The sequence below is a fragment of the Eumetopias jubatus genome, unplaced genomic scaffold (assembly GCF_037043125.1).
Source record: "Eumetopias jubatus isolate StellerSeaLion01/CBP00866 unplaced genomic scaffold, mEumJub1_p1.0 scaffold_13, whole genome shotgun sequence".
Lineage (NCBI taxonomy): Eukaryota > Metazoa > Chordata > Mammalia > Carnivora > Otariidae > Eumetopias > Eumetopias jubatus.
The window spans coordinates 52,196,851-52,214,186 of record NW_028274819.1 but is presented as its reverse complement, the minus strand read 5'-3'; the positions used below and the strand labels follow the sequence as shown (position 1 = coordinate 52,214,186).

The following is a 17,336-nucleotide window of genomic DNA, read 5'->3' as shown; positions in this document are numbered from 1 at the left end:
ACCTCCTGTATACATGGCAGGTACCCGGGAAAACTGCATAACTCTCCAAAATGGCCCAAGATACCACTTTAAATCCCAGATCCAGCTAAAGACAAAAGATGTTGGGGGGTGGGAGCCCAGTTATGGGAGGCTATTGGAAAAGCACAAAGCTATTGGAAAAGGATGAGTTTGTCTTATAGACTTAGGTCTTTGTCTTCTCCATTGATAAGTTTCTAGAGATTTAGCCATTCTCCACTTCCTGGTACGCAGATGGAGACACCCTTACAAATGGAGATTGTTCTTTCAAATGTAAATGTCTCTTACAAAAAGACAACCTCTACTTGGTTGGTTTTCAGAGCTTCTCCTAAGTTTCCCTGCTTCTTAAAAATAATCAGCCTTAAAATAATCCTTATGCCAAAGAGGCGTGTTTTGGAGCCACAAATTCTGCTTCCCTTAAAGCTACAGCCATTTTCTGCAATAGAGACCCCCCCCAAATTGAGTCTGAGTTTAGAGAAACTGAAAACCCTGAGTAAGGATTTCTTTTAGTTCTGTGTCTGGTCGGATTGGTCAATATGACTAGGACTAAAGCACACAGAAACATTTGCATCTTATGAGGTTATCTTTAATATCTGAGAAAGTAGAGAAAAATATCATATCTCCATCAATTTCAGGATTTAATGTTGGTTATAGGGTGTGGATTTGTCTGCTGTCTGTATGCATGAGACACGGGATCATCTTCAGAGGAGGAATGAACAGGTTGGCATCTTTCAGAACTATGTGGGAGATAAAGAAGATGTGGGGAGATGAAGCTGAAAGATCTACTTTCTTAACCTGTTGGAAATAGAAGAGGGTTTGAATTCAAGCCCATTTTTAAGTTGAGGGCTCCCCCTGGTGGTTATATTGGAAAACCACAACATGCATATTGACCTGGCCGTTCTACAGTAATCTCCTACCCCACTAAGCCTGACTCTATTCGTTAGGTATGGATACTGAGTCGAAGCTCCCTTGAATATAACTTATATGGGGACCCTGAAAAACATGCTAGGATCTAATATATCCCTGTCATTCCCACAGGTTTTCTCAATCTCTGGTACAGAGTAGGCTCAGTTGTTCTCCTTATGCATAGGGTGTGAGCTAAGACAGTCATATTCTCACATACACACATAACCAGAGACAAAATATCTTTGTCTCTCTGTCTTTTTCACACGTGCACACACGTACACACACAGGCACATGTGAAAAGAATTTTCACAGGCACATGTGAAAATAATGGACTAAACGCCATTATTAGCACATATATAAATAGGCACACTCTTACATTGATACTTTTAGTAATGCATTTAGATATTTTGGTAATGGATTCTAATACATTCAAGGTTAAAGCCTGAATGATGCATACCAACATATTGATACACCACCTCCCTAAGCATCACACATGTACATTCACTTCGCTTTATAGTCACAGGATTTCATTGTTGGGGAGGTGAAAATTTTTACTATACCCTTTGAGATTCTTCTGGCTAGTCTAAGAATTAAATTGACATGAGACAGATTAGTCATTAATTAATCATGAGACAGGAGAAAGTTAAATTTAATTACATATATATGGGGGCTCCATAGCATAAGAGGTCCACAGGCAGTCAAGTAATTGAGGCTTATATGCCCTCCAGAACTAAGAAGTGGGTAGGGATCTGGGACTTTAAAGAGGAGAAAGATAATTGGCAAGAAGATGAAAAGAGTAAATATTTGGTCAACAAATGTTTGCTGAGCCTTAAGGAAATAATGGAACACAGAGAGGAATTTTTTTTTTTAAGATTTTATTTATTTGACAAAGAGAGAGCACAAGTAGGCAGAGATGCAGACAGAGGGAGAGGGAGAAGCAGGCATCCTGATGAGCAGGGAGCCTGATGTGGGTCTCAATCCCAGGACCCCAGGATCATGACCTGAGCCAAAGGCAGACGCTCAACCATTTGAACTACCCAGGTGCCTACACAGAGAGGAATTTTAACAAAGAGACCTTGCTAGGTTCCTCCCTGTCTATAACATTAAGTTCATATTACACTAGTTATCTACTGTAATAGCTCTCTTCCTAGAACAGGTGCTCTATCTAAATTCTTTTCGGCAGGCAAAAAGAAAAACTTCTTGAATCTTCTGTTTCTTAAAAATAACCAGCCTAAAACAAACCACATACCAAAGAGACATTTGGGGTGGCAAATTTTGCCACCCCTACACCATTATTACTCAAGGAGACAGAGATGTGCCCAAGGACTATTCCTTCGTTGTTCTCTGCCACAGCCTTCAGAAACAAATTCTGCCTTCCTAGTCTGGGCTAGTCATACCGTCTGGCAAACTCTGTTTAACAGTCTTTTTTTTTTAGCCAAATATGAGCTTCATAAAGGCAACACTATGTCATGTCTCCTTGTGTATCTGCAAGGCCTTGCTCAGGGTTTTCCAGAGCAGGCACTTAATAGATGCATGGCAAATGAAAATGGATGAGAATGTTTAATGTAATTTCAGTCTTCATTCAAAAAGATTACTTTGGGGGTGCCCAGCTGGCTCAGTCCATAGAGCATGCGATTCTTGATCTCAGGATCATGAGTTCAAGCCCTGTGTTAGTTGTAGAGCTTACTTAAAAAAAAAAAAATTATTTTGTGACATGATAAAATAAATTTAAAGATCATTTAGGGAAACAAGAAAGAAAAAAAGATTTAAGAACATTTTGTATTTTTTAAAATGACAATTTCTTGGGCACTAGTCCTTAAATTATTATAAAATTCAGAGAAGCAGGGGGGAGCTATTACATAGACGCTAGTAAAAAATATAAGGCAAAAATTTGCCTTGCAAATATCTCTAGATAAGTGACAGGTTATTCATTACATAGTATTATTTAGCCATGTGAAAAGCTATGAGTTAAATAATCTCACTCAGCTCCATACACCAAATAATGTCTGTTTCCAGTGCAGATTTTAAGTATTTTCTACATATTGCTAACAGTATATTTTATTAAAAATAGAATAAGGTCATTCCTTGCCCTCTCAAACTCAGTCATCAATAGGTATACAGTCTTCCAGAGTCTTATCCCTACCTACATCTACTTTCTCATTCCATAGTATGACCTCTCTTAAATTTTATATTTGCGTATTGGAGAATTTTATAGTTCTCAGAAAAATTTCTTCACCTCTATGCCTTACCTTATGCTACTCCTTCTTCCTGGAAATCCCTTTCTATAAAGCTCCATCTCATGATTAATTCTTACTTAGTCTTCCTAGTTCAATTTGAGAGCTTCCCTGTGTCTCCTAGGTGGGCTGGTTGCTACCTACCCAAACTCACATGTCCATCTCTTTGTCCATCTCTTTGGTTGTCCATATGATAATTGTTGTATCATCTCATATGTGATAGATGCCCCCAAAGAATAACAATAGTTGTTGATGGTAAGAACAGCAGCGTTGTTCCCTAACTACGCTCCCTCTAGGACATGGCCAAAATTATGTTCTCAATGAAGACAGAATATTCTCAAATTTTTCCTGTAAGGATTTCCTCTCCTACAAACCTAAACGAGGATTTTCAACTCTCTCCCTTTGTTGCCTGAGCCAGAACTCTCTCCATCAATTACATTTTGAAAGATGACCTGTTCTCTGCCTCCTGTCCTGTCATCCTAACTGTGTCTGCCTACAGTCTGTCCGTAACCACTGGTTATTCCCCTGATATAAGGTGATGCCATCTTCTAACTAGGTGTGTTCTGATCACATTGGCATGTCATAAACTTCATGGGCCTTTGTCCTCACTTTGGATCTATATGCCCCATTTTGGGGGTTCCACCTCATACAACTCTGATCAACCATCCCTGGCTTATGATTATATTATTATAATATAATACATTGTTCATGTCAATCTCCAAGTCTGTGTGTGTGTGTGTGTGTGTGTGTGTGTGTGTGTGTGTGTTCAAAGGGAAGAGAAGTGTGCATATGGCCTGATGACATCAATCAATTTAGGTTTTGTAACATAGACTGAGGAAGAAATACACACTGATTTTTCTGAACGATGATGATATTTGCTACCAGAGGGGGGGAAAGGCAAGAAGAGAGGAAATGTTGGGGAAGGGCTGTTTGTTTTAGGGCCTGTTGAAGTAGCATCCCACACGTTCAGAGTTGAGTAGAGAGCCTTGGGAAAGCCTGAGAAACTGGATAGAACATGTATTTGGGATGGGAGTGTATATGGAAGGTTTTCATCTGGCCGATCTCTAGGCTCAAAGTGCAGTGATTGGCAGAGACAAAGGGTGAATGAATGATCCCATAAAAGGAAACAGACGTGTAGGCCTACAATTTAGTGCAAGAGTGGGAGGACTTTGGGGCAGTGGTGGCTATGGTGCTTCTAAGAAGATGAGTAATGTTGGGCGCCTGGGTGGCTCAGATGGTTAAGCGTCTGCCTTCGGCTCAGGTCATGATCCCAGGGTCCTGGGATCGAGTCCCGCATCGGGCTCCCTGCTCCTTGGGAGCCTGCTTCTCCCTCTGCTTCTCTCTCTCTCTCTCTCTCTCTCTCTCCCCACCTCTGTCGCTCATGAATAAATAAATAAAATCATTAAAAAAAAAAAAAAGACTGCAACATCCTTTAAAAAAAAAAAAAAAGATGAGTAATGTGAACCAACGTGGGAGTTGTGTGCATAATCTTTATATACCACATGCAGCCTCTCTGGCAAACTGTGGGTCCATCCTAATGAACAAAGGGAGGCAGAGAATGAGGTAGCAGGAAAATACGATGAGGCCGAACTACTTTTCTTACAGCAGAGATCTGTCAGCAGCTGAAGCCTGGAGATTAAATCCTATAAAGTTAGGGCTCTTCAGCCTCAGGTGAAGGAGGGAGGGATGCAGAGGGGAAGGAGTAATGACAGCTCCTGCCCATAGGACTCCCAGCCCTGGGGATTCCTTGTTTGTCCTCAGCTTCTCCCAGCTGGTGCCATGGTGCTTCACATGCACAGAGGAAAAAGGAGAATAAATCCTTCCCTGGCAGCACAGCAGGATGCCTCTCACTAACCCTGGTGCAATCCTGCCTACCTGTCTCCTTTTCCAGTACAGATCACCTGAGCCTCACTCTTTTTAAAATTGCAGCTTGCAGCTGCTGGTAAGTCTCTATTGCTGTCCTGTGTCAGGGTTTCAGGGGTGAGAATTAGGGGGTCATATGGGAAGAGAGAGAGAGAATGCAAGGAGAAGGGGGTGCACAGTTGTCTGGGAAAGCAGTAACCCTGGTAAAATGTGGTCTAAGATCTAACTCCATCTCCTGCACTAAATCCTTGAACGACCTGAGGCAAGTGTATTCCCCACACTGGGCCTTAGTGTTTCTCATTGCAAAATGAAGTCTTGGACTTGGTGGTCCCACAGAAACTTTTTCACTTCTGACACTCTTAAAATCTTTGCAAAGAACCAGAACCAGGGAAAGGGACAGGGACTGCTCTCCCTAAAGAAGAAGAGAGACCATCTATAATATTCTGTTGCTGAGGCCAGGAGAAAAGGCTGCCTGGCTCCTTGGACCAGGGCCAACATGCCCAGGTCTCCACAGATTCCTCCCTGCCAAGCTGTCTGGGATACCCAGCCTTCCCTCGTCTTCTTATCAACCCAGTACCACTCATTTCTTCAACTCAGATATTAAGTGCATTTTGTGTGCCAGACCAGTGAACATGGCAGGGAATATCCTGCCCGCAGTCTCTTCTATTAATACAGATAGCCCTGTGGCCTCCCCAGTATCCAGGATATGCCATCCCCCCCCTCCAAAGTCCTCTTCTACCCTCGTCACAAAAGGCATGTTTACACAGGAGTTTGACTATTGTGGAAATGCTTTTTGGTTAAAAAATGAGGTATCATCAAAAATAAGGTCCAAGTCCATCTGTGTATTTTCCTACTCACAAGAAACAGTAGCCTCCACCACTAATTCGTTTTTGAAATAGCAAATATTAAATTGAAACAAAAAAGTATTTAGAACACAAAGCTCAGGTAGAGATCTATGTGCTCATTGCATAGTGAAAAATCTCTCTTTTCAGGAATTTCCTCCCCAGGGCTCTGCTGTATCTCTGCTATGAATACTGTAGTTACATTGTCATTAGCCATGACTGTGTGCTGAAAAATGGATTTCCTGGTTTGTTTGTTTGTTTCTGTCCAGGGCTTTTAAAACCTTAGTCACTTCAAAACCTTTATCAGAGACATGGTTCTGCTTTGGGGTGGGGATGGCCTCAACCTCCAGAGTGGCTCTGATGTTACTCCTTCCACACAAGACAAAGCAGACCTCCTCCTCCTCCCCAGCAAAGGGATGCAGGCTGCAAGCCAAGGCCAAACTGGGTTGGAGGTCTTGGGCCTCTGAGTGCTCAACCCAGATGGAAATATTTAGCCCACTCCAATGGACAATCAAAGTTTGTTCTCCAGTTTCTCCTTACCCTGGAAGAGGGCAGAGCACGGTCTCAGGGGAAACAAGCGGCCACCTCTCCATCTGGATGCGTGGAGCGGGGACAGATGCCAAGGGGGGTTATCTGTTTCCTTTGGTTCTGTCCTGCCAGTTCTTTTGAGCAGGCTGGGCTGGGGGTTGGAGGTGGGGCAAGCTGTCTGGCCCCTGGTCTTTTCAGGTCAAGATGGGAATGGGGGCCACTTTAGACGGGTGGGAATTTGGAGTGTTTTTTTTTTTTTTTTTTTAAGGAGAAACACCTGTTGCTCCCTTATTTCCAGAGAAATTCCCTAGAACTTCCTTTCCAGGAAAAATAACCCCAGCCCTGCCGTGGTCTCTCTATAGACTTCTCCTTTCCCCCAGATCTCTCTTCCTGTCCTTATCATTCTGTCAGTGAACACAGGCACGGTTAATCAGGACACGAGGGGAGCGCTTAATTCATTCACTCACTCGTTCAGTTTTTCATGCAAAAGCATATAGTGGTGCCTACCATGCGTTAGACCCTGTTCAGGGCTCCCAGCATATTTATTAGAGAGTCCCACTCTTACACGTACAAAAAAGTGAGTCAAAACCATAAAATATAAACACACACACACAAACAACATACATATCAGGAGTACATATAAGATACAAATAATATATATCATATATAGTGTATATGAGAAATGTATGTATCAGTATATAAGTATAAATATGTATAAGTATACTTATATATAAAGAATATATGTATATGAAGAATACATATTATATTATATAAAATATATATAGGTAAATATATTTGTTATTTATATTCTACATATTTGTAATTGTATATACTTAGACATAACATATAAATAGATACTATGTGTAAATATGAGTAAGAATGCCTATATACATGTATGATACAAAGGATGTATGTTTGTGATTTACACTTTAACAGTGCTGCAGCAAAGGTATCACGTGAGTACTGAGAAAGATTCGCCTAACTCTACACAAGAAAGTCAGGAGAGATTTGTCGGAGAAAATGATACTCGTGCTGTTTTAAAGGATCAGCCAATGTTCACTGGTCAGAAAAACAAGGTTGTTGTTTTTTTTCCAGTAAAGTAAGATATGAAGCAATACAAATAATAGAAACAAGAAAAGTACATGCAGTGAATTGTAGAAAGAGTTGTATGGATTTGTCGACTACAAGAGAAAAAAGATGAGTTGAGAAATATGCCAAAGCCAGAAGGGCCTAGCTACAGATAGAGTATTTGAGCATATGCAGAGCACACACTTTGGAATTAGGCAGAAATGGGCTCAGATCCCATCTCTGACATTATTAGCTTACTGGGAAGCTTGAGGAAAGTTATTTACCTTTCCTGTGGTTTCCTTCTCTGTGTAGCGGGGATGGAACGCTTCATGGTTATGAGAAATATACACAATGATGTTAACTTTCCCCTGTGTCTGAATCATGCACAGCCTCAATAAACCGGAGCTCTCGCTGTGGCTCTTCACAAGTTTGAATTGCATTCTGGTGAAAGGGGGCTTTGAAGGCCTGGGAATAGTCTAGGGACTCAGGGAGTTAGCATTCCTCGGACAACCCCCAGTACTGCCGCAGGGAATGGATCAAGGGGAGGGCGTGTCAGGTAAGCAAGTGAAATGACAAAGAGGTCAGTTAAGCAGGTGTGGAAAAACTGTGACAGGGAGCACAAGGTTGGACAAAAAACAAGACTGTAGGGATATTTAGGAGGTAAATACTTAAGTCAGTTACAAAATACATCTGGGAAGAAGAAAAGGGTCAAGTAAAGTGTACATTACAAAATGTTGTCTTGGATGACGAGAAAGTGGTAAATGATATTGTCAAAAATGCATAAATAGGAGGGGAATCAGGTGTGGAGAGGGTAGATGATGGGCTCAAAATTAGAGGCGTTAGGTTTAATTGGCATCCATCTGGAGACTAGCAGGAAGGTGGAAATGTAGGCCTGATGCATAGCAGAGTTGTCTGGGCTAGAGGGTTATCAGGATATAAGTAAAACAATAATAGATCATATTATGAGTGAGAAAGTGTTCAGTGTCAGGACACTGAGTAACATGAACACATGAATATTTGAGCAACGGATGGAAGGGAGTGAATAGGAGCTGTCATAAAAACTAGAAGAGAACCAGCAGATACTGGCATCAAGAATTCCAAAAGAGAGCTTTAAAGAGGAAGGCATTGCTATAAAGATCAGGTGTTGACTAAGAGTCTCCGTTGAATTCCACACCTAGAGGTCACTGGTGAACTTAAAGAGCATTGCTGGGGGCGCCTGGGTGGCATAGTTGCTTCTGACTCTTGCTTTCCAGTCAGGCAGGTGATCTTAGGGTCATGAGTTCGAGCCCTGCGTGTGGTTCAGGAAGGAGTTTGCTAAAGTTTCTCCCTCCCTCTCCTTCTGCCCCTCCCCACCTCACTCTCTCAAATAAATAAATAAATCTTTTTAAAAAAATAAAGAGCATGGCTTTAGCTAAATTAAAAAAAAAAAAAAAGCCATTGGTTGACTAGTGAACTTATGGGTGAAGAAACGGAGAGGGTACATGTGGATAGTTCTTTCACCCTCTTTTCAAAATGATGAAGGGCAGGCACTCGTCTTCCTCAACCTTCTTCCTTCTCTCCATGTCCTGCCCCATTCTTTCCGGTGCATGGCTGCGTGCATTATCACCACTGCTCCCCGCTCCTTGATGCCTCCCCAGCCACCTTTCCAGTCACATTTTATTCACTGCAGATTTTAGCATTGACTCACTGCGCTCTTTCCACTACTGATCCAGACAAAATCGTTATGATTCCAATATTCCCTCTTTTGATCCAGTCAGCAGCCACACTGTCAGCCCCTTGACGTCCTCTCAACAAAGACTGTGTCCTTTGCCATAAATCGGCAACTTGAGCCCATCCCGTACTCTAGAACCCTGGTCCCTTTTCCCTGTCTCTCATTCCTTCATGTTTTTGCTTTCCTTTTTTACACAGTGTAATTTCCATAGTACATCATCATAATCACCCCTTTGTGTACACCTTTAACTGTAGTCCTGCTAGCTTACCCTAACTTCAATCTGGGTCAATGCCACTCTCCACATACTTCTTTTCTTCACTTGAGCAAATAAGTGTCGTGATTAAAAACACACGAAAATGTTGACTAGTTCCACTTTGAATTTATGAACATCTAATAGGACCTCATCACTGCCTGGAATCCTACATCTGAACACAGCAGAATCAGATTTCATTCCCAAACACTCCTTGGAACTACTCTCTCACCACCAGCCAGGATTTCCTCGCTGCTAAATTTTCTGGTCATTCCTCAGTCCTTAGTACCTTGACTCCTTAAGTAATATTATATAAATTGATTAATCCCTTGTGAAACTTACACACAAAACCACACTCTCCTGTTATGTTTTTCCCTATTCAACTGGCATTTTTCCCCCTCAAGCTGTTTTAATGGAGTCTTTCCTCTCGACTTCTAAATTTCAGATTTTCCCAAGGCTCAATAATGGAAACTTCTCTCTACACTCACTTCTTAGGGTTTTCCCAGTCTATTTACTAATATCTCTCAAATATATGTCTTTTCTTCAACATATTTTGAAGCTGACATTTTCCCATACTGAGTTAATGAAAACAAGATAAATGAAAACCCTACTGGGGGAAGTGATTCTAAGCTGAATTTTTGACATGCTTTTGAAACAACTAGAAGCAGATGCTCAGGATGCTGCTAGATAAATGAGCCTATATATTAAAAAAAAAAAAAGGAAGAGAAATTATGGGGTTATATATGTGATATTTATCAGTGTATGAATGGTAAATAAAGTCATGAGCGCAATGATATTGCCAGGAGAAACAATAGAGTATGGCCAGAAAATTTTCCAGAATGGGAATGGGTATATTTTAAGGACAAGTAATGAAAAGAAGCCAGCAAAGGAGACTGGGAAGGAACAGAAATCGCAGAAATACAGGAAACAAACTGAGGGTTGCAGAAAGGGACGTGGGTAGCGGGGTGGGGTAACCAGGTGATGGGCATTCAGGAGGGCACACGATGTGATGAGCACTGGGTGTTAGATGCAACTAATGAATCACTGAACACTGTATCAAAAACTAATGATGTACCATATGTTGGCTAATTACATTTAAATTAAAAAATGCTTCTATCTTCAGGAAAAAAAAAAGAAGTTACAGAAATACTGGAGAAAATCTGGTGAGAGTGGTGGTGCTGTAAGACAGTTTGGAACAGCTAGTAGGGTAGTGGAAGTGATAACAGTGAATTAGATGATACCAAAGATGATGATGATTGTGATTCTGCTTATGATGATGAGACTGTTAGTGAGACTGAAAAATTAATAACTAGAAATATCCATTTATTTTCAGCTCCATCCCTGAGGAATGCCAGCCCAACATCTCCTCAGTCCCCGCTTCATTCTTTTGTCCAACATCACTCAGTTTAGCCCCATGATCTACCTCACTGGCTTTCCAGGATTGGAAACCATCGAACACTGGATGTTCATCCCCTTTTTCCTTATGTACCTTGTGGCCATCTCAGGCAATTGTTTCATTCTGATAATTATTAAGACCAACCCTCATCTGCACACACCCATGTACCATCTACTCTCCTTTCTGGCCTTCACTGACCTGGGACTCTCAGTGTCGACCTTGCCCACTACTATGGGAATCTTTTGGTTCAAGTCTCATGGTATCCACCTTGCAGCTTGCCAAATCCAGATGTTCTGTACACACTCATTTTCCTTCATGGAGTCCTCAGTGCTCCTTATCATGTCCTTTGACCGCTGTTTGGCCACCTGCCACCCCCTTAGGTACTCGGTCATTATCACTAGCCAGCGAGTGGTCAGGACAGGTCTGGCTGTCATCTTCCAGGGACCTGTGGCCCTAGTTCCTCTTGTCATCCTCCTGAAGACTTTTCCCTACTGTGGGCCTCAAGTCCTCTCCCGTTCTTTCTGCCTACACCAGGAAGTGATACAGTTGGCCTGCACAGATATCACCTTCAACAACCTATGTGGACTGACGGTGGTGGCATTCACTATGATGCTGGACCTGGTGCTCATCGCACTGTCCTATGGGGTCATCCTCCACACTGTGGCAAGACTGGCTTCCCAAGAGGAGCAGCTCTGAGCCTTCCAAACATGTACCTCACACCTCTGTGCTGTGCTGATATTCTTTGTGCCCATGGTGGGGCTATCTCTGGTGCACTGCTTTGGGAAGCATGCCCCACTTGCTGTCCACCTTCTTACGGCCAATGTCTATCTCTTCGTGCCTCCCATGCTTAATCCAATTATATATAGTATTAAGACAAAGGAGATCCACCATGTTATCAGCAAGCTCCTGGGTCTTAAGAAGGTCAGTGCTGGGTCCTGGGGCTAAAAATTCCACTGAGTACCCAGGAGAAGGTCCCAAATCAGCCCAAAGATTTATAGCATTGAGAACCTATTATTGCCCCACATGTTCCCCAAGATTTTTTTCCATTGCCCTAAATAAAATATGTATGAATTTCTTTTCCTGAGCTATGGGTCAAGAAGGCTGACATGCTCTTGCTAAAATTATAACGCCTCCTCCTATATATGAAATCTAGCTGTTTTGGTAGCACCAAAAACTGCCCAGAAGACTCTGTTGAGGGTCATCATCAATGTGCAAATATTAAAACTGAAATGAAATTGAACAAAAATGAAAACAGAATAGTAAATAAAAAAGCACCCAGAAGAGAACCTGGCAGAGAAGAGATAAATTCACCTCAGGAAATGTCCTTCTTCCACGGTTCCTTGGGATTGCTTCCCTCTTCTCTACCCAGTAAAGTCCTTCTCCTCATTTCTATCCTGGTTAAGCTGTATCCTTTGGACTCTTCAATCACATTGGAAGAATCAGAACTTGTCACTCTTTCCTAATGGCTGATTCAGTTAGAACACTTCCAGATCTTCCTGTGGTTGTACTCCCTTCCGGTTCTGTTCATCTAGTAGACCTTTGACTTATCTCATCTCTGATTTTACCTTTCCTGTGGACTCACTGACAGTAAGCAGAAGCTAGTGTTTGCTCCTAGGCACTCCAGTGGTGAGATCTTGCCCAATGACATGAAATGTGGCAAAGTTTCAAGGAAGGAAAATACCACAAATATTTGTAAGTCATAATCCCATCTCTCAGGAGGTTGCAGACCTAATGTTGGCAAAGAAAATTGCCCATACCATTGACTAAATGAAATTCATGTTGGAATCTCAGCACTGGGGTCTCTTCCTCACGGACATTTCACTGACAGCCCTCTCTCCAGCATCACAGCAGACACTCCCTCAGTCTGCTCCCTCAGAATCCTGCATTTCCCAGTGTAACATCTGTCACACAGTAATGTACTGCTTTGTGTCTCAGTTTAGTTTCTTTTTTCTTTTTTTTTCTTCTCTCTTTTTTTTAAATCTTCCAGAATGGATTACTAAATTAAGCTCCTTGGAGGAATTATGCATGTCTTGTTAACCAGTACATCTCCATAAATACAATGACTGTCAGAGAATAGATGCTCAATAAATACATACTATTAATTTCTGGATACATAAATGCATAAATTGAAATTCAAAGCTAAGAAAGAGAACTTCTTTTCTAGGGAAGCTTTTTCTTCTTACACCCGGGAAGCCCAAGAGGACCCCCTTGTGATGGCATCCATCAAAGGGTGTTCCTCATCATTATCCTAGTTCTGCTTCATTCAGGCCCTCTGGCCCCTCCTGTCTCCTCTGCCACAGGTTACTATGATCCATAAGTGCTTCCTGAGAGTTACTCTTCACAGCTCTGGGGCATGGGAAACCTTGTATATAGTCCACCACCCCACCTCCCTGATCCGGACTGAACAGAAAACTTGCTGGGTCTGTTTGATAAACTCAACTATCTCTTTTCTTTCCATGGATTTAGGAGTCTAGTGGTTCCTGGGGCCAGAATAACCATACCCTTGCCTCCACACAAGGCAGCTTCTCCTGCCTTTATATTCCAACATCCCCAGTCTCTTCATTTCTTTTAGTTTATACACAGTCTGAGAAAATTCCTTTGGGTGGTACACAGATGGCTGATACCTGTTAGACTGGTTTCTGATTCAAATTTTGGCTTTTTTTTTTTTTCCTGTTTGCCTGGTCAGAATGGGAGGAGAAATGATGGTAACAGCAGACCAGACAAAGATCCCCAGATATAATGGCTCTTGAAAAAGATAATATTAAAAACAGTTGGGAAAGGTTGGATTATTCAAAAAACAGTGCTAGCCAAATTTGTTATCAATGTGGAAGATAAAATTTGATCCTTACTTTATAGTACACATAAAAATGTATTAAATTAAAGATACAAGTGTTAAAGGAAAACTTGGAAATGATTAGAAAAATACGAGAGAATAGACAATTAAAACACAGTAAAACAGAACACACCAAAAACAAAGAGACAACACAAACCAGACTAAGAGATGAAATGTGCAATGTATACCTCTACGAACAACTGATGTTTAATGTACAGAATATATGAAGAACCTCTATAAATTAGTAAAGACTCTCATGTATCATCCAACACCTTACTTTATAGCATTAATCAATCTTGCTCACCAAATCACTCATCCTTGTCTCTCACTGTCCCCAAGATCTCTGGAATTGCCTGAGTTTTCTCAGTTTATCCAGCTGGCTAAATAGGTCACATTTCCTTCCTTTACACTTGTGCCTATTGCCACAATGCTCCTTCTCATATTCAAAGCTATGAACTCTTTTCATCAATCTCTGGGCATCACTTTATTCAAAACCTGAGACAAAACTGCCCTGGTCGCTACTTCCTTGACTATTCTGCCCTCTTCCCAAGCATTTCACTTATTCATCACACCATAAACTTTTCCTTTTTCCACTCTCTCATGCTACTGAACGTTGACTACCTTATTATGACTCTCCAGCTTCTCTACTCCTATATAGTCTGTCAGTTCTATCCATTCATCCTGACAGACGATAAATGGGTAGAAAGATATCCATCCATAACTATAACCTTCCAGACATTCAACAAGATGCACTAGACTCCCATATTCCCACTCATCTTTGCATTCTTCTCCCCAATTAACTTATATCATCACTTTTCTCCCTGGATAATTTAATTTACTAAAAGTTAGTTCTTAATAATGTCTTTTAGAACCAAATGACACCTAACTTCTGAAAGCCAGTGGATCAATAATCATTTATTTATTCCGTGAAGTTGCTTCTTATCTATGTTTTCCATCTCTTTGAATAATACCACCATTATGCCTAAGATTGAGACTTGAAATCCAAATATTGTTTTGACTTTCTTTCCTGTATCTACTGCATTAAATAAGGTAAAACCCAAGGAAAATACTGACCCAAAAAATACCTCTGTCAGTACCTTCCTCCATTGCCTTCCACCTGCAGTCTCCCCTGCAGACCCAACAAATCACATTCTTGTGCCATAATGACAGTCTTCTAATAAACCTCATGCCTCTCTCTATTTCATTCTGGAGCAGGACTATTTTAATCTGTAGTAGAACTAAACTAATATTTTAAAAGGTAGGATCTGAAAGTGGCATTATTCCGATTTGAAACCTTGAATGCTCCCTCATTACCAAAGATCGAATCCAAACTCATTAGCCTAGAATTAAAGGCCTTTGTAGTCAGTCTAAACTACTAAATCAGTAGTTCTGGTCTCAATCCTCAAAATTCCCTTCTTTGTACCTCAAGGAACCCAAATTGATCTATTTGCTGTTGTCTAAATAAGAACTGCAGCCCCTCAGCTGCCAAACGCTGCCCTGAACATGAGAACATCCCCATTCAGTCCATCTTCCAGGGTGCGGGAACAGTGATGCCCTGTTCCGTGAAGACTTGTGGGTCATGGCCAGCAGAAGCCACTTGTCTCCCTGCCACAGCTCTCATACTTATAGGTTTGCATCTCCTTTTGTGCCCACCTCTCTGCCTGGCCTGCATGATAGCTTTGTGAATTCTATCTTTCCACCTGACTCGCCAGCTCCAAGAACTCAGCCCTGACTCTTGTTCATTGTTGAGTCCCTTTTGTGCTTAGTACAAGGTCTCACACAGGAGACGTACCCACTGAGTCACTGATCCCTTCTGGGTTTTTGGTCTCTTTGTTGTAAACTAGCGATGTTAAGAAACTGAGCTAATGGGGTTGTGAAGATCCAAAAGTGGACAGTTGTGAAAACTTGCAGCAGAAACCATGGCAGGCTTTGAGAGCAAATGTAGAACTGGAAAAGTGATAAAGGTGAACATGTGCGGGAGATAAAACAATCTGACTCAAATTAGGGACAGCCTTTCCTCCTTCAGATGGTCATATTATACCACTCAGGGGCAGAGTGCCTTAAAGCTTGAGACTGGAGTATCTGACACTCCCCTTTACCTACCTGTGAGAGCTCTACACGGAAGGTGCAGAGGAAGGAAGAGCAGTAGTGGGGGCCCTGCATGCCTTCCTCCAACCCCCCTACGGAGTTACCTCTGCCAGCTCCCCGGCCTGAGAATATAAGGCCACACCAAGTAGTCCCTTGAGCTTCTATCAGCTCAGGTACTTACGGACTGCTGGGAGTGTGGAACATCTGCATTTGTTTTCCTGGGAGGACAGTAAAAGAAGTTGGGTTTAGAAAGAAACCCTCAAATAACCTCATGATTGTCTGGGACTAACCAGGCTGAAAATACAGTCACTTTTCAAAAACTCCCACTCTTAGATAAGTCAGACCAAAGGATTCAGTGTGTCACCTAATCCCCTCCTACACCTTCTTGAAGTCACACTGATGGTCATGGGAAAAGGTCAGGAAACCACCCAAATCCCGATCAATATGCACGGATTTATCAGTATTTTATTTCTTCTCGTCTTTTGTCATAGTTCTTTCTCATTAATTTCCCATATAAAAAAAATGGTGTCTTTTCATTTACAACAAGATCACAATTCTTCCCCTAAATTTAGGTCTATGATAGTATAAGGTGTATGTTAACAAAAGTAATTATAAATCAAGTCATTCATTCAATAGTAGACATGATTTTAGTCTTGAAGAATGTGTGGATAAATAAGCATAACAATTCATAGTCAGTTGGGGAGACTCCTAAGGAAACACATATATAGTTCAGTGACTGATGATAAAAGATACAAGGTAAGACAGAACAAAGGAAGGGAATTTGTTATATTCTAGGACAGTCAGAGAAGATTTCCAGGTGCATCTCTTGACTCTCAAATTATGAGCAAATATTAAGTGAATGTGGTAGGCAGAATGCCCCCCACAAAGATGTTCAAGTTTGGTACCTATGAATATGCACATTTCATGGCAAAAAAGATTTTGAAGATATAATTAAGATTATGGACCTTAAAGATTTTTTTTTTCTTTTAGGTGATTAATGTAGACCCAGTTGATTTACATGAGTCCTTACAAGTAGGGAAATTTCTCAGGCTGAAATCAGAAAAACGCGGCAGAAGAAGTCAGATTCAAAACGAGAGAGGTGCTCTGCCCACAATGACCGGAGGGGGCTGAATGAATAGCATGGGAGTAGGGTGGACAGCATTTAGGAGAAAATACCAGCCCCTAGCTAGCAGTCAGCAAGGAACTTGAAACTTCAGTCCTACTTTTACAAGGAACTGAATTCAACCAACAACTTAAATGAACTTTGAAGCAGCTTCTTCCCCAGATCCTTCAGTAGAGGACTCAGCCCTGCCATCACTGTGATGGCTTTGAGAGACCCTAAACATTTAGGGTTTCTGGATTTCTGACCTACAGAAAGTATGGCATAAGAGATTTTTATTGTTTTATTGTTTGTGATAATTTATTTTAAAAGATTTTATTTATTCAAGACAGAGAGAGAGAGAGAGAGAGAGAGAGAGCGAGCATGAGGTGGGGGGAGGGGCAGAGGGAGAGGGAGAAGCAGATCCCCAGCTGAGCAGGAAGCCCGATGTGGGACTCGATCCCGGGACCCTGAGATCATGATCTGAGCCCAAGGCAGGCGCT

The 17,336-nt window shown here is 41.6% G+C and overlaps 1 protein-coding gene and 1 long non-coding RNA gene across 2 annotated transcripts in view; both read left to right on the top strand.

Moving 5' to 3' along the window:
• The window catches only part of LOC148162650 (uncharacterized), a 55,436-nt gene that overhangs the window by 13,032 nt on the left and 25,068 nt on the right, over positions 1–17,336 (top strand). The window lies entirely within an intron of this gene.
• LOC114218707 (olfactory receptor 51M1-like) lies at positions 10,766–11,758 on the top strand. Its single transcript, XM_028115946.1, is given in 1 exon segment — positions 10,766–11,758. A coding segment is annotated over 1 exon segment (993 nt).